This window comes from Paramisgurnus dabryanus, chromosome 15, assembly GCF_030506205.2.
Source record: "Paramisgurnus dabryanus chromosome 15, PD_genome_1.1, whole genome shotgun sequence".
NCBI lineage: Eukaryota > Metazoa > Chordata > Actinopteri > Cypriniformes > Cobitidae > Paramisgurnus > Paramisgurnus dabryanus.
This window is the reverse complement of record NC_133351.1, coordinates 9052302-9074402: the sequence shown is the minus strand read 5'-3', so window position 1 is coordinate 9074402 and position 22101 is coordinate 9052302. Positions and strand designations below refer to the sequence as shown.

At 36.8% G+C, this 22101-nt stretch overlaps 1 protein-coding gene across 2 annotated transcripts in view; it reads left to right on the top strand.

Annotated features, from left to right (window-relative positions):
* Positions 1–21150, top strand: part of vwc2l (von Willebrand factor C domain containing 2 like) — a 54698-nt gene extending 33548 nt beyond the window's left edge. For both annotated transcript variants that reach the window (XM_065252097.1, XM_065252098.1), the window contains 2 exons: positions 911–1040; positions 15613–21150. In XM_065252097.1, the coding sequence (XP_065108169.1) occupies positions 911–1040; positions 15613–15761 (279 nt within the window). In that variant the 3' untranslated portion in view covers positions 15762–21150. The remainder of the gene's footprint in view (positions 1–910; positions 1041–15612) is intronic.
* The last annotated feature ends 951 nt before the right edge of the window (positions 21151–22101 follow it).

The window sequence follows — 22101 nt, the reverse complement described above, 5'->3', positions numbered from 1 at the left end:
TTATTACTTAAGCTACTATAGCAACATTACAAACTAACTAGGGTTAAAGAAATGTTTCAACAGTTACAAGAAATAGCTTTTTTCATGTTTAAGTGCTATAATTGGGTCCCAGTGCTTCTATCAACCTAAAAAATGTGAAAAGGATGAACCCAGTAACTTAGTTAGTAAACCATGTGAAAAAATAGGTCACTGAAATGGGGATAATACCACCGCTTAATCTGCATTATCCAACCATGGCACTGCCAATTAGAGCAGAGATCAACTCATTTGCATTTAAAGGGACACACCCAAAATGGCAAATTTTTGCTCGAACCTACAAAGTTGTAATTTTAACATGTTATAATAAATTATCTATAGAATATTTTGAGCTGGAAGTTCACATATGTACTCTGGGGACACCAAAGATTTATTTCACATCTTAAAAAAGGCCCTTGTGAAATGTCCCCTTTAATACCCTTAATAATAAATATAATAATATATTTATTTTCATTAATAAAAATATTTAAAAAACACCCCCCTCTGATTTATTCACAAATCGCACCCTGACCATACAGATATGTATACCTTGGGTGCCAATTGGGTACTATTATAAACTCTTTAGGTGCAAAGCTGTACTTTTTAAAAGGGTACCACCCCAAGGACAGCTGGGGTACAGTACATATTTTAACCATTCTCTATGACATTGCAGTAAAAGTAAGTGATACAAAAAAGGATGAAGGAGATGAAGGGTGTGGTTATAAAAGAAATTCATGACATTGGCCTAAAACGAAAGCAGCTTAAGAGCAAGCTTTAAATATTGTAGATTACAAATATTTAAAGAACAAAAATCCATTTGAAAACATGCAAATGTGCATTATAGAAGTAAACAGTGTGTATTTTGATTTATCTCACTGTATTTTTGTCTTTCCAGCCCTCGCCCTGTGAATGGTGTCGCTGCGAGCCAAATAACGAAGTACACTGCGTGGTTGCTGACTGTGCAGTACCGGAGTGTGTCAACCCGGTGTACGAGCCAGAGCAATGCTGCCCCATCTGTAAAAACGGTAAGATCGACCTTTATCTTTTTATAGGTTTATAGAGAAGACAAAAATAGCTGCAGGTGTACTTTTAAAGTACTTGCCTCATATTCCCAAAAGAAAGCCTGTTGTTCGGCTGCCTGGCACACATCAGTGTTCATGGCATAGCAGTGAGATGGGTGTAATAGTTTTGACACAAGGGTCAATGACATTTATGGATGTCCAACATAATAAGGGTTCATTGCATCAAAAAGCCATGGGTTTGATGCCCAAGGTACAAACATAAAAATCTATAGCTTGAAGTCGCTTTGAATAAAAGCGTCTGCCAAATGCATTAATGTAAATGTATAAGTGCTGCAATCATCAAGTTAAAGGAAGTAAAACACTTAAGCAAAGTGTACTTGACTGCATATTATTATTTTTTTCAAGGTAAAAATGCTATTCATAAATATCATAAATCTTTGAGTCATGAACATCATGAAGTTTTCTTAGGGTTATTTCATTTGACTTGAACAAATCATTACTTAAATCAATGAGGTTTTACTTTTTTAATTGCTTCTCTGCTTAAGAAGTACTAATAAGAGATTATGCCAAACTCACATGCACACATTTCCTTCAACTTGCTTTTTATACCTTTAAAAAAACATCATCACACTGGCATTTGCACTTTAAGCCATGCAAAAATGATAAAATTTAATTTAATTAAAAGACAAATTTATTATAGAAAAGATAAAATTTTAGCAAAAAAATGCATGCACTGTATGTTTAAAATAACAATAATGCGAGACTTTGACAAACAGGCTATTTTAAATCCACTAAACCTTTCCATTAAATGCAAGAATCTCTTGCTAACAAGCTCTGGTTACTAATTCTCCGCTCAATTACAAGGGAAATTTGGTTCAAATAAACAGCGTCCCCTTGATTAAGACCACGCTAAGATGGATTAATTGGCCAGTGGGGACACCTCTCTCTCTCTCTTCATGCAGTAGTCAGCAAGGCCCGATCCCAAAATTACAATTATTGGATTCCGATGGCTCATTGGATGGCCAAGGGCGGAAGATGTCCCTGAGTCAGCCTAACACGGAGGCATGTTTCCCTCTCACAAACACAAGCTCAGGGAACCAGTCAATCGAAGAGAATGCTGATCGGCATTTTGGTTATATACTCTAAAAAATAAAGGTGCTACATCAAAGTCTTTTTAAGGAAGTGGCGTCCATGCACCACCATGTTTGCAAGGCCTGTCAGATACTGCGCATGCACAATTAATTGGCAGAGACTTTCGTAAAGAACAGGCGAGGCTGTACAGATAGGGTGGCCATTCGTGCCAGTTCTGCCGGACACTTCCCGAACATGTTCTCCGGAAGTCGCGTTGCTCGACCACATACGTCATCGAGGTTCTCACATTTCAGTTAAATTCATTAAATTTCTTTTAAGACATACTCATTGTAGTTTAATTTTTACCTTGAAATGTAATGGTTGCTTTTCTGAAATTAAACCCAAAATATTAAACCTTGATGACGTATGCGGTCGACCAACACGACTTCCGGAGAACGCACCCGAAAACATGTTCGGGACGTGTCCGGCGGAACTGACACGAATGGCCACCCTATGTACAGAGCCCCTTCCCCAGAGGATTTTATTCTTTAACGGTTGATGATTGTCTCTTTTTACTGGAAGGCGGGACTTACAATGTTCCATATTGACTGCTGCGATCTCCCCCATTCTTAGCAATCCGCTTGTTAAGTCTTGATGTAAGGATTTCGGGTCCAAACCTCCACCTGCTTCATATGAAAGTAACAAGCTCTATTTATCACAAATTTTCCAAGCTCACAACATCCCAGTAAACAAAACTTTAACAATTCATAAAAGATTTATTACTTTCTGGCTATCAGGGATTTCAGTATGGAGATAAAGGTTAGGATCGCTATTTTTCTGTAGTTTTACACTGCATCATGAGTGTATGTTAGTACTGTAATATTTGTTGTTTGCTTAAGGCATCTGATGGAGCATTTGGATCGTGGGGCAACCTTCCGATCTCTCTGATGAAGTCAATATGGAAGTCATTTAAACTGCAATTCATTGACTGGCCACTTGAGGCTGGCTCCAAAAGGGAGTCAATTCCCATAGACCTCCATGTTAAAATGCCCAACTTTACAGTAGAAAATAATATGTTTACAGCCTGGTACAAAAAGTGTTTTTGGTCTATATAGCTAATTTTGCCCTTCGTGACAACTGTGAGTGGGGTGAATTTTTTTGTAACTCATCCGATTAAATGATATTAAGCCTTAAAGTTCTGCATAATTACGGGCGTGGCCACTTGAGTGACGGTTGAACAGCCACTGCTGTCACTAGAGTCGAGCTAGGTGGGCGTGGTTTCAGCAACCAGTCACCTCAGCTTCACCCAAGTCCCACCTCTTTACCCATTTTCGGATATTCCTGAGTGATGTGCGCTGACCACGGCCAAGATGGCGACGGCATGCACCGCCTACTTTAAGCTTCAAAAACGATTTTCATAAACCTATGGGTGACATCACAGGCTACCTCCATCTTTTTTTACAATCTATGGTTCGGACCCGGAAGTTGTGGCGTGTGATGTCAGACTTGACTTAAGCGGATGGCATATTGGGTAAAATATATTCGGCTACATGTAGAAGAACCATTTTTGCCTGTATGGTTTCTTAAAAAACCTTTTACATCCAAGTTTTCTGTTTCAAAAAATTATATTTGTAGTGGAAGTGTTTAACAGTTGTTCTTTAAACCACAAATGAATATTACAGATCAATTAATAAATATGAATAATATATTTATGCTTTTTAATAATTTTTAAATAATAATTCAGATGAATTGCAAATAAGTCATTGCAAATGTATTAAATTACATTTCACGCTCAAAGTAAGAGCCCTAATTTTTATGTTAATCTTGTACCTGGCAGGTACAATACTAGAAATGTTGATGTTTTTAACTTTTTCATTTTGATAACATCCTTTTCCTACAATTAAATATTCAACCTGATCTCACAGGAAATACCCATGTCACATTGTTGTGATTTTATATGAATTTGTAATTTTTATAAAAGTTTGATTTCAATCACTGATTTATTAAAGACATTAAAGATGTGAAGGTTTTATTTTCACAGAATGTTCTTTACATTATGTAGGATGATTTTATAGAAAACAGTAAATCTGAAAAAATGACTTTATTTAGGGTTTCACAGACTGGGTCATTTGATGAAGAGTTGATTTAGAAACCCATTCTTGCACAAGAAAAGCAAATGAATGACCGTGACCGATAAACAACCTTATCGTTGGCGTGATGGATTCGATCAAAATGAAACTACTACAGACTGCACCAAAGTTTCAGTCTTAAGTAAGTAACAGAAAAGTAACAGAAATCCTGCTAGTCTTCAGCCAGCCTCCAAAGACATGCTTTAAAGTAAAGAAAAATCACATCTTATCTTTCTAACTGCAACTTTGAAACCTATTAAATCCCTTCTGGTTCCCTTTTGGCTCATATTGACCTACATTCTTCAGGATCCACATTACAATCAGAACGGTGGTGTAAGGTATAGATGCTAAACAGAGACTCGTTGTGCCTTTATCCTCTTATACACGCAGATACACAAACCTGCCCTACAGGCTAAAAGAGAACTAATCCAGACAGACAGGGTGTCAGGATGAGCTTGTGGTGGTGGCATTTCAGGGAGGATGCGCAAGAGTCCACCCCCTGAAGGATATAGCCGAGTCTGCTTATACATCAGTAAAGGGGTCATATCCAGAAAAATCAAATTTCCCTTGATCTTTTTATATTGAAAAGTTCAATTTACTTTAAAAACATACTGTAACTTTCAGAACTCAAAACATCCTCCCTAGTCAAAACAGAGCAATTAATCGAAAAGCTGTTGTGTTCCTGTACTTGCCCACAAGATGAAATCCTGCCGATATCCCTGAAACCAAAGCAAAAATGTGACAGTGAACTTTCTGAAATTGAAAAGCTGAATGCAATAACACGTCTAGCTTCATTTGACTATTGTGTGTCCAGAAAGTTTGCCTGTAAAGTACTGTAACAATAAAAGCAGATACCATAATCCATAAATGATTATGAGTATATTAAAATGATCAAAAAAGATTTTTAATTCTATAACATTCTATAATGTTAAGAAGAAATACAAATCCACTTTACAATAAGGTTATATTTGTTAACATTTGTAAAATATAAAAAAGATTAAATATTAAATATTTTTAAATATTGTTAATTGTTAGTTTATTTAATACGTGAATTAATGTTATGTTAACAAATACAAAGTTATTGTAAAGTGTTACCGAGATAAATTTGCAGGGTTATACTACTGTACGATGGTAATCACGCAGAGGATGGTACCAAATTACTTCCATAGTAGACATTACCAGTGGCGGCTGGTGACATGTATGTAGCCCGTCGTGTATGGTTCGTAATTTCAAATTATGTGTTCGGCGCGTCGAGAGATCCTGTCTGCATTACTTATTCTCAAAATAAGTGCCTGCTGCAGACGCGTCTAAAGGGTTTATGATAAAAGAGATGCTCGCATTTGCCAGATACTCACATAATCTCATGCGTACAGAGTTTACTGTTGGGAGTTTACTAAGGGAGTGTCTTGCGTGTATTTTGTGAACGTGAGCGTCTCTTTTATCATAAACGATTTTGATGCATGTGCAGCAGGCACTTATTTTGACAAAACACGTGATGCACATGGTTCACATGACGCAACAAACACAAAATTTGAAAACACGAGCAACAGAAGTTACACATATTTTGAATTGGCGCCCCTCGGAAGAGCAGTCACGAGCCGCCACTGGACATAACAACTACTATGGAAGCCAGTGGGTACCACTAAAAAATACACCCTAAAAATTTTGCTTTATCTCACGAGAATTCGTACATATTTTATGAGTTGGCTAATTCATACGAAGGCAATCATGCAAAAATGTACGAAACGTAAGATTGTCATGAATAAAACAATAACAAAACTGAACCCCTAACCCCACACCCCAACATCACAGGGGTCAAAGCAAATTGTACCAAACCTTACGAATGTGGTCTTATGAATTAATACGAATTAGCAAACCTCGTAAAATATGTACGAATTCTCATGAGATAGCGTTGGTTTTAACCCATTATCGGCTCAAATGTAAACATTTTCTGGGTTAACTTAACCCAACCCAAATCCCTTTTTGACCCAACTCAGGGTTGAAAATAACCAAAAAAAAAAAAAAAATTTGGGTGTGTGTTTACTGTCATTTATCAAAATAAACTCATTCAGGTTTAGAACAAAATGAGAGTGGATAAATGATGACAGAATTTTCTTTTCTTATAATGTACTTTTATGTTTCATAGGAGAAAAAAGGGGTTTACAACAACATGAGGAAATAAAGTCCAGAATGTTTTGGGTGAACCGTCACCTTAATGAACCTTGCCACAAAAACCCCAACATTATAAAGAAAGTGATGTCCAGGCTTACAAGCTAACAGCTACTGACTGCTAATTACCAAATTATCTCTTAAAACTACAGTATGGCACTTGAGACAGACTTTTAAAACCATGTTAATGTGGACTAATACAGCAATACTAATCTCAGTTTAAGCATCGTTGGAAAGACAATTGGCCGTGTTTCTATGTGGGTGAGCCAATCGTGGGCAATCATCTCTCAGTGGCTTTAGTGGTTACCATAGTAATTGGATGCTTGTGGGTTGCCGGCTACTATGAGGGCAATGATGTGGGCCTTCACTGCAACAGATTTTTTTCATGTTGACGCCTATGATTTGCAACTAGTGAGAAGCGAACGGTTGACTTTAGGGCACGGTTATTTTTAATAAAAACGTGCAGTATGGCCTAATGCGATAATAAAGCTACAAATGTGATTTGATTCAATAAATATGTAGGATGTATTCACAGCACACTTCACAAGTCTAGTCGCATAAAGCCTGCTGGGTTATTTTATGGTGGGGTCAGAAAAGGACAAAGATAATTTAACATATAATGTCCATATTTGACCCAAACATGGGTTAAAAATAGAACCAACAGTTGGGTTTGTCCATTTTTAACCCAACCAATGCAGCATTTAAATATTTTTTCTTAGTCATAATGTAGTTCTGTAATATACTTAAAAAAATACTGGGTTATTTTCAACCCAGGACTGGGTCAAAAATGGATGAACCCAACCTGTTGTTTTGTAATTTAACCTAATGTGGTTATAACCCAAAATGCTGGGTTGTTATAACTGATTGTTGGGTCAAATATGAACATTTTCAATATTCTGAACAATGTTAGAGATGGACTTATGAGCCTAGTCCTGGATTTATCTAAACTTGGGCCCGGATAATAGACTAAACGTGTACACTTGGCCAGGGTGTCCTTGAGCTATTAATGCAACAGTACATTCAACTGGATGATGAACTACAGTTTTTGGCTAGTAGTCAGACATCTATTGTAATCTCCTCCCTCCTCTGACTTTCTAGCTTTTGCCAAGTGCTTATAATTTTTACTGATGGAAATCAAATATTCCGGAGCATGTAAGACTCCTTGAGGTCTCTTGGGAGCGTGCAAAATATTCTTGACGGTGAAGCAATTTGTGCACTGCTAACCCAGCCGCCCTGTTCAAGTCTATTAGCATGTCCACGATGTGTTTAAATGCCAATCTAGTTGTTTTCAACAGTAGTGAGAGGGCACGATGCTTGAACTCTCTCAATGTGCAGCCCCACTGACTTTTAGTGACATTGATTAAGAATCATATTTCAAGAAATACTGCCACAGTCCTCTTCAAGGAGTTTGTCTTTGAGAACAGTCCTACGTATGTGATGAAATATTAATTCTGTAAATGCTACATTTTTATAGGGTTCAAAGTTGAAAACACACTTCTGCAGCTGATGTTCTACCACAAATCAAATAAATCACAAACAGCATCTTAAAAATAAAGTTTCGTAACATACGTCTTTGTTGCTTTGTACACTCTAAAAATGCTGGGTTACTTTCAACCCAGCATTGGGTCATTAAGTTGAAACAGCCTAGCATAGGTTAAATTACAACCCAGGGGGCTGGGCTTGTTCCTTTTTGACCCAACACTAGGCATTTTTAAAGTGTATGGATCCATAAAGGACCTTTAAAATTCATATAACCTTTCTGTTGCTTTTCAGGCTATAAAACGGTACAGTGTAAAAAAAAGAAAAGGTTATGTGTAGGACCTTTGACTCAAAAGGTTTGTGAGAAAACTAAAGATTTTCTTTAAGGCATCGCTACCAAGAACCCTTTAAGAACCATATTTTAAGAGTGCATATTAAATGAGCCTGTAATTTAAGTGCAAGTTTTTTTTCAGCAGCACTGAACTCTTAAATATGTAATGAAAATGTTATATTCACTTCCAACATCTTCCACTACTTAAGCCGTTTCAGGAAAATCGACATACAAATTATTTGTAGTTGTTGTTTGATATTTGGCTTGGATAAGTATTTTAAAGTCACCATGTAACGGAAGTAGCAATTGTTTTCTTTTCACTGTCGTTATGCACTCTTTCAGAAAAAAAGGTTTAAAGCTGTACCCTAAGTGGGACCCGGGTGTGCCTCATAAGTCTTGAAGAGTGAAGCCTCTGGCTCTTTGATCGCCCCCTGGTGGCTGGCTGCAGTACAAGTCATAAACCCCGCCCTCTCCATTCAAACGAATGGGACTCTGCTCTAAATAAAAAAAAAATTACACTTCCAATAAAAGTTTCCGAAAATGTTTTTGTAGTGATGTATCGGCCGCCGATATTTATCGGCCGATTTTTGATGAATTTGAAACCATAGCCATATCGGCAACAGCATGAGAAAGGCCGATACTGATTGTTTATTAATTAACCGCATAAAGGCAATGAGTTGCATGTCTGTTGCATAATCCAGCATTTTTAACAAATATCAAAATAAGTTGTATAAATTATAGTTTGTCAGACGTGCGATGAGGAAAAAATAAATAAATCACATAGTTAATCATGCGAGATTACTCATTCACGTGATCCATGCGGTCTATAGTATTTCGGGAAAATGTCTGCGGTTTGGGCTTTCTTCAAAATCTTGGATAAAGACCAAAAAAAATCACCATTTGCAACGAGTGTTCTGCAGAAATATCAAGAGGAGGTAGTATTGTATACAAGTGTTTAATATCGGTATCCGCATTGGTATTGGCCAGAAGTTGTCTGTTTAAATCGGTATTGGTATCGGCCCAAAAAAATCCTATCGGTGCATCCCTTTTTTTTTTGTCCTTTCAGGTAGTTGATTTCACTCTGAAATATGTTCAAGTGTTCATTTTTGTGATAAGTTTAATTTTAGCTAGTAATTTGATGCTATATAAACGAGGCGTGTCGTTATGATTGGCATGCTTGAATTGGGCGCACGAGCCTTTGGGCGGAAGTTTGATAACGCCTCCGCCTCTGGCTCCACGGACGATTCCTTCTGTGCATGACTTGGCTCCAAACTGACGTTGTTACGTAACATGGCGGCAACCATGGTCGGACATTTTTAGTTTCAATTCATTACAATGGAGGGAGGCTACGTTGCTTCGTCCATCTTTTTTTACAGTTTATGGTGGTACCCTAAGGTTCCGTTTGGTACCTTTACTGGAATACTAAACATAAAGCCAGGTTGTACATTTTGGGGTACATTACTGTACCTTAAGGATTTATTGTGTACCTTTAAAGGTACAGTTACCCATTTTGTACCCCTAAAATTTAACCGTTAAAAAATTGTTCCTTAATAGGTCCTTAGGGTATAATATTGTGCCCCGAAAGATACAACATTTCAATGGGTTGTATACCCATAAAGGTACAAAAATTAACCTTTGAGGGTACCACCCCAGCGACAGAAAAGGTACAGTTTTGTACCTTTTTTCTGACAGTTTGTATTTCCGAGTAAACAGCTTATGAAATGAAAAACAATGTAGGTCTGGACTTGATTTAGTCCATCAAGAACTGATTGGATCGTTGGAAGTTGGGCCATGTTGCTAGATGCTAATCGCTGCAATCTTTTCCTAGGCAAAAACAAGTATCTGATAACAACGATAAAACCTCTGGCATAAGTGTTAATACAAAATTATGTTGATTGAAACAGTAAATGCTACATGACCTTGCTCATCATTGTGGATTTTTGTTTAAGATTTTATCCACATAATCTCTGGTCATCTCTTGTGTCATCTGAGGTCAAGTGCTTTACCAAAGACATGAGGAGATGGACCACTCATAGAAAACTGAAAAGGAGAAATCATGGCATTTAGTATAGTGGCTAAAGAAAACTGCCAATTGCCTTTATAGAGGGACTGAGCTGGATGTTGCATTTTTTATTGATGTTCGAACCAAAAAAGCAAGATGTATGATACTATCATTGGCTTATTTAATTGCTAACCTAACATAATGTGAACAAACCGTTTTTTTTGTTCATACATATCTGTTGCCTAGATACACTCTTTAAAATGCTGCTTGCATGGTTGGGTCAAATAGGGACAAACCTAACCTCTGGGTTGAATTAAAATAGAATTTTCTAGGTTACTTTAACCCAACAGTTGGGTTGGGTGTTTACAAATTTGACCCAACTATGGATTGAAACAACCTAGCCTTTAAAAAAAATAGCAGCATGGGGTTGTTACAACATGGCAAATTAGTGGACTTAAGGTCTACTCCAAGTGATTTTTGACACACATTGACTTTGTAATTTCATGTATTGCAAAAATTTAAACGAGAACTACGTGTTTATCACCCAGTAACTGTAAAAATGTAAAGGTGGCCATTACCTTTCCAGATGGAGGTAGGTATAATGCCAGCTGAAAAGAAACATAAGTTTTATATAAGAGATAAAATCATACATAATTACAAAATAAATAATGTATAAATAAAACTGTAATGTGCATTAAAAAATAGCCAGTGGTGGACAGTAACGAAGTAAATGTAATTCGTTACTGTACTTAAGTAGTTTTTTCGCGTATCTGTACTTTACTCAAGTACTTTTATTTTGGGAGACTTTTACTTTTACTTCACTACATTTTAAAGTCAAATATCTTACTTTTTACTCCACTACATTTTGAAAGTTCGGTCGTTCCTTTTTATTTATCAGTGGATAAAAAAACGTAACTGGATACAATAAAGCTGCAAAAAAAAAAAAAAAATGCACACGTGATTCGTCAAACCACCAATCAGGGTACAGCATGCGCTTCGTTTTGAACTTGTTTTGGTTGCCGTGCTGGTTCACGAAAGCTATGCGAGTGCATCAGCCAGCATATCGTTTGGAGAATAAAACTGCATTTAAAAACAACGAAGGAAATTACTTGACCCGCCACAACAACAATGGCCTTATTTACGCGAGTTTTTTAAGTCCGTGAATAGAAGAACGAGTCCTTCGTGTCTTCTCAGCCTGCCTCGAAACTGTGCTTTTTCTTTTTACAAGAATACTCCTTCAAATCTAAGGAAACGCGTAGAGGTAAGGCATTTTTATTCTGGTTATATTTTTAATTGAGCCATCTTAACAGTAGCTTGCAGAAAACTGTTTCATTGTGTAGTTAAAATATATACGATGTTATCATGAATGAATTTTAAGTAAGTTAGCTATGCAGGCTGGAGCTATTTTTAGCCGTATAGTTAGCAGTTTCACTTAAATTCATTGAATTTGAAGCTCAGTGCTGTGTTATTGTGAAATGACAATCAATCGCTATCAACACTGTTGTAAAATATAAATGACATTTTGACTAGCCATGCAGTGTAGTTTGCTTAAACAGGCAGGTGGATTACTACATATTATAACTAATATTTTCAAGTTTTGCTTCCAAATATTAATAGATTCCATATATATTAATAGATTTATTTATGTATTACAATATACATGACATGCTAAAGCACATTAAATGTTTCTTAAATTATATTCTGTAAGGCTTATTGTATTTGCCAAAGGAAGGGAGACTGGTTTCTAGATATTTAATGTCTAAATCTTTTCTTTTGCAGAGAAAGCATGGTAGCCAACATTAAAAGGTATGTTACTGTAACATCATCAAGGAAAAGAAACCTGGAAAGTGAGGATGCTCCATCAACCTCCAGATAGTAAAAGAAAACTCCTGTGAACCTGTGCTTAATTCAAGTTTTTACTACACTTAAACTGTTAAATTATTTAACAAATAAATCTTGAAATGAGACTTACTGCTCTCAAATCCTGTTATTTCATTTGTTGCTAAAGGAATTGTTTGGCTTTAAGGTTTTAGGCTTATGATCATTTTAATAGACATCAGTGTCTGAATAATTAATGTCCTTCTACTAATAGATTAGTGAGCCAAGAGAGTTTTTTCACATAATTTGAGTTTCGTGACAATATGATACAGACATAATAAATCACAGTACTTTTGTACTTAAGTACATTTTGAGGCAGATACTTTTGTACTTTTACTCAAGTAAAAATTTTAAGCAAGTACTTCTACTTTAACTTGAGTAATATTTTACCCTGGGTATCTTTACTTTTACTCAAGTACATGATTTGTGTAATTCGTCCACCACTGAAAATAGCATTTGTTTAAATAGTTGTTGACTTTAAAGAAATATTGGCTTTCTCCAAAATTGCAGTGCTTTTTCTGCAATCAAACTGACAACCTATACAAACTAGATCACACTGCAAAAAAATGACTTTCTTACTTAGTATTTTTGTCTTGTTTTCAATAGAAATATCTAAAAATTCTTAATTTAAGATGTTTTTTCTTGATGAGCAAAACGACTGTATAATAATATAGTCTAGTTTTAAGACAAATAATATAAAATTTTAGTGAAATTGTCCTTAAAACAAGCAAAATTATCTGCCAATGGGGTGAGAAAAAAAAAGTGAAATGAGATTTCTTTTTTCTTAAACACTTAATTCAAGTAAAATTTTCTCACCCCATTAGCAGATATTTTTGCTTGTTTTAAGCATAAATTGACTTAAATTGTATATTTTTTGTCTAAAAACTAGTATTATTTTTTTGGTCATTTTGCTCATCAAGAAAATACATCTTGATTTAAGAATTTTTAGATATTTCTACTGAAAACAAGACAAAAATACTAAGTAAGAAAGTCATTTTTTTGCAGTGTAGCCAGCATATCCTGATGTTAGTCTATACTTACCCCTAAGTCTCTCACCATAAGATATAGTTTGGGTTAACACTATAAAAATGTCGTTCTACACATATTTAATGATAATCTGTTTAAAATGCTAATGAGTGTTGTCAGAAATCCCATGGCGATGTGTTTATGTCAGTTGCTTGCAAGGCACAGCAGAATCGTTCAGACAAATGTGCCTGCCCTCAGCTTTTCATTTTATGGTTGAAAAGGCATTACAGTCCCATAAAGTCAACCCAGGGATGTTATTGTAACACTGGACCGTCCTATACATTAACCCTTCAACCTTTGGTTTGATTTTGTAAAGATCACAGATCATTTACATGGGTAAATATGGAAATATAGTTGCTGCAATCCAACCAAATGCTTTGGGATTCATCAGCAGGATGTTGTTTGTATATTGGGGGGGGGGGGGCTTTGTTCAAAAGGAACTGAATATAAACAAACCTGTTGACATAGATGAGAGCTGGGATAAAGTCTTACAAGTGCAAAATAATGTTTTTGATGGTTTATTTAAACAGGGAAGTTAGTATTATCCTCATGAGCATCAAGCTAATTTTAATTATATAAAGGGAATATTATGTAAAGGTGTTTATGTGCCAGTGGTCTCACAAATTAGAATTGCAGAAATGATAATAATATAGCAACCTATTCTCCAACCTATACAGTTGCTTTGGTCATTTGTCCATTTCACCAAATACAACCAATAGATGCATTTACTAAATTAGTCAGCTCTAGCAGGTGAAACTTAATATATTAGGGTATAAAATGATATCTTGGGGTATAGTTTTGCTATGATGACATGTTCTGGGATAAGATTTTAAATTAAACCGCCAGTCTTAATTGTATTTTATTACATATTACACTATTCAGGCATTTAGGGCAAATAACGTACCCATTTTTTTTTATATGATATAAACACATCATACAAAACATTCACAACTTAAAAAAAAACGTACTTAAAATATTCCAAGTGTACTGAGGTCAAACGATCGATTTATTTGAAGAAAAGATGCAAAAGTGATGACAATCCGCTGTAAATATCAGATCCGGTGTACACTGATTCAAAAACTGCCGCCAGAAGAAGCGATGATACATCATGTATGATTGTGAAAAGGCATTGGCTCTCGTGCATCTCGTGACCGATCGCATCATTACGTTAGCTAAGAATGTGACACGCTATTGGCTCTTGTGACCGACTACATCATGCTGGTTTATGTTTGAATGAGATCTAACTGTGCGTTTGGATCACATTCATATAAAGTAATCGTATGGCTTCAGTTCGCAAGGTTTGCAAAGCAAATGGTTTGTAATACTGTTTTATGCAAAAAAAACCTGCGACTGTACTTTTACTTGCGTGTTGTGTTTTATATGGTTAAGGTTAAGATGCTCCAAAATATCTTTAAAACCAAACATTTTTATAAAATCGTTTCTACATCTACAAATTCATAAAATTAAATGTGTTTAATCACTGTAAAAAAAAATCCGTAGAAATTGCAGCTGGGTTGCCGGTAACTTACCGTAGATTAAAATTTATGTTATTTACTGGCAACATTTTGTTCAAAGTTAAATAAACATTAAACATTTACAAGTCTTTGTCTTTACAGAGTAAAACTAAAAAAACAGCATCAAGCAAAACATTCTGGGAAACAAAATCTGAAGCAAAAAACAGAAAAAGGTTGATGATGATTTCTGGGTCCCAGAATGCTTTGCATGAGGCGGTTATTGTATAGTTTTATTCTGTAAAGATAAAGGCTTGTAAATATTTAAAATTTATTTAACTTTGAACAAACTCTTGCCAGTAAATAACATAAATTAAAATCTACGGTAAATTACCGGCAACCCAGCTGCAATAACATTGTAATTTCGACGGAATTTTTTTACAGTGTGATGTATAGAGCAAAAACCTTAAAACCTAACAACAGGTTGTATAAGCTACAGCTGCTAGGGGACACAAATCCCTTAATATGTCACTTTACATCATAATAAATGCTTGCACAAACGACCTATGAGGTCGTTATTTTTGGAGGACAGTCTCTCCTATATAATGTAGCATAATATAACATAATGACATCTTTAATATTGACTGCATAAGATCTTGAAATCAATGAGTGAAATCAAACTTGGTCCAAGCTATGAACAGCTTTAATACAACACACAGAACAATGCACTTAGATCATGTATACTGCCAGCCAGACTGTAACACATTAGAATACAAAACATCCCAGTGAGAGGATGGGCGAGAGAGAGAGAGGGAATTAGAGAAACCGAAAAGTAGAGGCAGAATGAGGAGCAAAAGAGCTTTAGTGTTACAAAAACAAGCCCATCGGTGCATGACCGTGAAAAACATCCACGCGTCTGTTCTGCTCTCAAAACTCCCTTGAGCCTTGAGTCACTTCAGCACCTCCTCCAAAAGTGGCTCCCGAGAGCTCTCTCATTTCTCCTTCCCGTAAAATCTTCTTCTTTTTCCCCATGTGACAGGTCCAAATTGCTTTGCCGGAACGACGATCATCCCAGCTGGCATCGAAGTGAAGGTGGACGACTGCACCATCTGCCGATGCCATAGCGGAGACTGGTGGAAGCCTGCGCAGTGCTTGCGGCGGGAATGCCTCAACGGTCAGACGTCGTAGGATATCCTCCGGAGCCACAAGTGGGGACACAAATGAGACGTGCACAGGGAACGGCCTAACTCATGACTGCACAATCGCTTTGGAAAACTGCGGCTGTTGGACGACCTGAGACACACATAGTGTGCACACACACAACAAGGCAGAATCAGAGCGAGTCAATTTTAGTGAGGACACATTTTGATCTCCGTGATGAGTTCATAGTAGGATAAAGTTCAGAAAATCATGTCCGGGTCTTAACTCGAAAGCAGATTTTTTGCACAAACAAAATGAAGCTTGGTTTTCGCACCGTTTTATTTGTTGCAACATTTTTAAGTTTCAAAAGTATACTGCACCAAATGGTACTCAATTCCATCTTGACACTTCCATCCCCATTTTTCCCATCCCTCTTATTCCCAATTACGATTTTCATTACTGTAAATTTTTTTGTTGGCATTACAGTAACAAGAATTAGGTTTATTAAAATATTATCATTATGGACGTAAATGATCAATACTCTAATTTTTACTGTAGCACTGTAATGCTTACTGTAATTTTTGTTTTAAGTGGGGGCGTCTGATTCTTGACAGGCTTTATAATTTCCAACAACTAATTTTCATTACTTGCTTACACGTCTTCAACACTCTTCGTATATTTCACAAGAGCACGAGTGCCATTTAATCTTTTCATCTGAGCTTTACGCACACATTACATTATATTCAATTAAAGGCAGAAGTATATGATCCGTGTACAATGAGCGTGACACAATTTTGTGTATGCATACTGTATGCGCACCGCCAAATTATTTAAAATTGTATGCATAGGTCGCTCATGCGGGTACAGGAGTATATAGTATGTAGGCCACCGGAGGTATTGCAATTTTTCCGCAATAAGCATGCGTTCAACGTCAGCGCACATGTTTTAATTCAAACGAATTATGCTTTTGTGCATTCGACTGTGCGCGTATGCTTGCATATGTGTTTAAAAAAACAGTCTATATGCTTAGGTCTTAAAGGGGACATATCATTAAAATCTAACTTTTTCCATATTTAAGTGCTATAATTGGGTCCCCAGTGCTTCTATCATCCCAGAAAATGTGAAAAAGATCAACCCAGTAACTTAGTTTTGGTAAACCATTCTCTGCAAGCATGTGAAAAAATGGGTCATTGAAATGTGGCTCCCCTTGTGATGTCATAAGGGGATAATACAGCCCCTTAATCTGCACTATCCAACCACAGCACTGCTATTTAGTGCAGAGCTCAGCTCATTTGCATTTTAAAGGACACGCCCAAAAACAAATTTTCGCTCACACCTACAAAGTGGCAATTTTAACATGCTATAATAAATTATCTATGTGGTATTTTGAGCTAAAACTTCACATAGGTACTCTGGGGACACTAAAGATTTAATTGACATCTTAAAAAGTCTAAAGGTGAAATATCCCTTTTAAACCTCACCATACACCATGTTTCTTCATTTATCCGAGTTTTGTTTAGTGGTAGTATTACCCAAAGGTGGCATGCATGCTTAAGGTTGTTAACCCCTGACCTATTTAAATAATAATAATAAAAAAAATGATAAAGTTGCCCCGTGTTAAAATGCTAAAATCTGCAGTAATCTGGAATACCCTTGTGTTTGCTCTGCCAAGCCTAGACAAACAAGCATTTCTAGAGGCTAAGAGTTTGAACTTGTTATCTAAGCAATTAGCCGACCCAAAGCAGCTTACTTTAATTTTCCTTAATCAGGCAATATGCAGTGATAAATTACCCGCCTCTGCCCTCTGTACTCCAGACAAACAGCCCAGCGTACGGAGGGCTTAAACAAAGAAACGAATCTGCATACGGTCTGATGCTTCAAAGCAACACCGAAAAACACTTCTTTTGATCTTCAGTGCATGCGCAACCTCGCCGAGCTGCAATTTCGTTTTCGGCTAAGAGGGAAGATGTTGATCAACCGCACTTTGAGAAGCACTTAAACCATGAGAACCTCTAAACAGATTCTGAGCCACTTTCAGCCCACGTTGGCTGGAGACCTGTGAAAACACGACAGGTTAGCAACAGTAATTCAGGTTTAACGAACGCAATGCCTATAGATTCGCTCAAGGAGCCTCTTCAACAAAATGCCCACCTTCTTTTTTTCTTTGTCATTAATTCAATCATAAGTTCACCGAAGCACCTGCGATTTATCACTGGTATTTTCTTCTCCAAGAAAATTCTTTCCCTTTAACCTTTTAGACTTTTGTTTCTAAGCATTGATGGATGAGCTACTTAATAACAAATCTGCAGATTCCATAATGAGAGGAAAATGAATTCGGTAGCATGACCCCCCCCCCTCGCAAAGAAGGTGCTAGATCTATACACGTTCACTCCATGCATTTTTACCGCATCCTAGTCCCTTGTATTTCAAAGTGTGCTGTGTCTCTCTATAGCTTTAGGTGCCAAGCCTGTAAATCTACACATCATTAAGTCTTTACAGAAATAATAAACTCTAAAAGCCTATAAATGGCATATATAGTAAAGGTCAAAAGAACACTATTAAACACATATCACAAATTTATCGCAATTTATTGCAGAACATGTGAAGGCTTTAGTGTAGTTGTAGATTCATCTAATAAACAGAAAGGGTGACACAAAGGTCATCAAAAAAGCCTTAAGGACCCAAACATGACCCACAGCTACAAGTAAACCTACCGTCTAGGTCAGGGTTGGGCATTCCTGGTCCTGTTTAGCTCCAACTCTAATCAAACCTGAAAATCCCAATAAAAGGCTTCAGTATGATTTGGAAATGGCATTCAGGTGTTTTTGATTAGGGGTGGAGCTAAACTTTACAGGATCAGGAATGCCCACCTTGGTCTATGTTAACTATAGACCTGATATAAGCCCTGTACCAAATGGCGCACTTCATGTGGACTTTCGGTCTCATGGCCTTAAATTATGCGTGCTCACTTAGTCTACGAGTCCGTAGGGTGTCCCATCTGTCATTTTTACGCTTTGAAGTGTGCTCATCAGCGATGCGGTCTTCAGCCCGCACTTCAGCGGCTTCGTGCACTTTACCAACCCAGGAGTCCTTGCGAACGAGCAATCAGACCATTCAGACGACGGGAGGGAGGAGTTCACACTGATGGACAACTTCTCTTCCTATTTCTGGCTTGACGCTCAAGTCTGTACCAAAATACGACTCCAGTGCACCCAATTAGACTCGTATCAAGGGTACCTATAGTCTGCACTACATGATATCATCAAAGTGTAGACTCTGAAGAGGACCACAAGTCCGGAATGTGCCATTTGGGACGGGCCATAGTCCGACTATGAGTAACCCACTGCTAGCCAAAATAAACATGTTTATTATAAATAAGATTTTTATTTCAGCAACAGTCAACAGTGATTACAGGGTGTTTGGTTTCATTTTTATTTTTTTGGGCTATCAAATATATAAATTAATGTACAAAATAATTTCAAATTATAAAATTTTCAGACAGCCCAAATTTTGCCTCATTGTAGCCTATGTTTGGATCACTATTACACGTCTTTTAACTGCAACATTGCTTGCAGGGATCCTAACGATTGCAGAAGTCTTTGTTAAATGACAAAGCAGATAAGGATTTCTAACCTAAACTCAAAATGAGCTTTAAAGCTCTGCAAGGATATTTGCTAGGTACATCATCCCGCATAATCACTGTTTATTTTGATCTCATGTTATCCAACTAAAGCAATCACACTTATGGTTGGATCTCACAACTACATGGATTACATTTCATCCATAAATCAAAGGAAAATTTATATTTTTCAAAAAGGAGATGATGATTTAAGACCACTCCCAGATAGCAATAGACTAGTGCAGATCCGCCCCAGATCTGCCGACTTCAGAGCGGATGCGGTGTGGCCTCGGAGTTTATTGCTATATGGGTTAAGACTTTTTGTATTGCGCCATTCATGATTTTAAAGTTGCTTACTGATTTCCAATTGTTCTCTATAATACAATATTTATATTACTGTATTTTTAAACAATGTGTTACAAAACATGCTACTGTGTGTAAATAATATATATCATTTTTACATCGCAGTAATGCTGATTGGCAGGAAAATGTGCTTGATCGTCATGGAAAGTTGCAACACATTTTAATGGTGCTGAATAAGCCATTTCATTCACACAAAATGTAGTTTGTGCACTTTTCAATACGACCTAGACGTGCCCTTGATAAGTACCCAAATTCAGTCTCACTACTGAAACAAAATGTGTCCTTGAAATATTATAATGCTGTTTTTTAATATTACCCTTAAACGTTCATAAAACTTAACAGCTGTTTATTGTTTTGGCACACGTCGCAGATCATTCTACACGGGACGTCCTGAGAGTCATAACTGAAACTGTGTCTTATTTATTAACTGAAAGTCAGCCGTGATGCATCAGACTCCCATCTGGCTTTATGAATTTTCCCATTTTCTAATGACAATCACGTGGAACCCACAGTTTGATGACGTTAACGACGTCCCGATCCGATCCTCTTAAGGAAGGGCCGGCTTCTGCCAGCGACGTAAAGAGATTCTGCATCACGCTTCTGAGACCTTACTCTTGTACACATGGCCTTCAAAATCTGTCAATGTCTCCGTCATTCACTGTCAGTTTTGTAAAGGTGAATCATTGCTCTTTTTTTGAGACACTGACTAACTGTAGCTGAAAGCTGTGAAAGATTGTTCTTTTTTCTAAACAAAACTGTTATACGAACTTGTGCCTGAAAACAAACTGCATCTGTAATGAGAGGAAAAAATACTGTTAAAACAATCAGCTTTTATTACTCGAGGGCACTGAGGGATAATTTTACTTTAAAATATGTATCATTTAACATTCTTTGTGCTTTTGTTGAAATTGACGGTGCACCGAAAAATTACAATTCTGTCGTTTACTCGCCCTAATGCTGTTCCATGAGACCACCTGCGGACCTCCAGTTTTTTTTTTGTTTTTCTTGAAAACGACAGGGAATGCATTTACATTTATTTAGCAGACACTTTTATTCCGAGTGAATTACAAATGAGAAAGCATTTAACAAGAGACAAAGCTATGTTTACAAGTTGGAATAGTAATGAAACAGGATTAAACTGCTTTTTTGTTCAAATCAAAATTATTCATATCTATACATACTGATGTGGAACAATGTGAAAGTAAGTAAACAATGACAAAATTGTAATTTTTATTCGGTGAGTTATTAAAATATGTGCGTTCCATTTTTACAGGAGACGGTACAACGCCCAGGTGCCCTTTCTAATGTATAAACATGTAAATATCTCCAAACATTTAATGTGTATTCTGAATATTCAGAGATAGAAAGAGGATTAAAAATCGTGTATTATTTATGAAGAAAACTATTTTGTTAAATAGACCGAAAAGTGTTATTCAGTAAAAAAGAAAGACGGTGTGTGGGTTTGTTTTTTCCTCCTCTTTCTAACGTTGCCAGATCTTCTCCAGACAGTCGCACAGGGTGAGATCTCTGATATTGCAGACACGAGCACTTCCTCTATGCTGACGGGCGCAGGATTTTACATCCAGTTATTCATTTGCCGTGTGGAAACATCACATCCCCTATATCGAAGGGAGACGAACACATGCTCGCTTTATTCTGCACCTGCTATGAAAACAGACTAAGGTCAGAGAGCGCAAAAGAAAGAAAAACTCAGACCGTTATTGAAACTCCAGTGCAGCTTTCCTCATTCGTCATTGTCTAGAGAACATTAAAGTGCTGACAGCAGCAGAAAGTGGCACAAGGAAATCCTAAAAGCTATTGAAGAAGTGCACCCTTCATTATAAACAGCAGAAACTGTAGCCAGAAATGAACTGCCTCCTGTCCAGACGGACCAACATACTTCAACATCCGAATAAGGATCGCTTATAGTTTGGCACCAGTTTTTACTCCAGCTAAAAGGGAGTTAAAGAGCACCTATTGTCCAAGTAACCTTTTTAAATTTCCTTTGGTGTGTATTAGGATGTTAACGATATGCAAAAGGTACAAACCCCAAAGTAAATTATGACATGAGTTATCGTCTCCAACTTAAATCACTTTTCTTGGACTACAGCAAACACACGGATTGTAGGCAACAGTTTAATTCCTGGGATTGGTGATGTAGACTAGACTGATATTATCATAATTCATCCTGTAAGTTAACTCCTGTAATCTTTCAAACATGGTAAGGAGCGTCACGTTTCCGGCTATTGTCAGAGGTATTCAGGCCAATCACAACATACGGATTAGCTAGCCAATCAGGGACGCAGAGCTTTTCAAATCTGTGCATTTTAGGATGAGCTACAAACATGTACGGTAGGGGTGTGCAAAAAAATTGATTCACATTTGAATCGCGATTCAAGCTTTGCC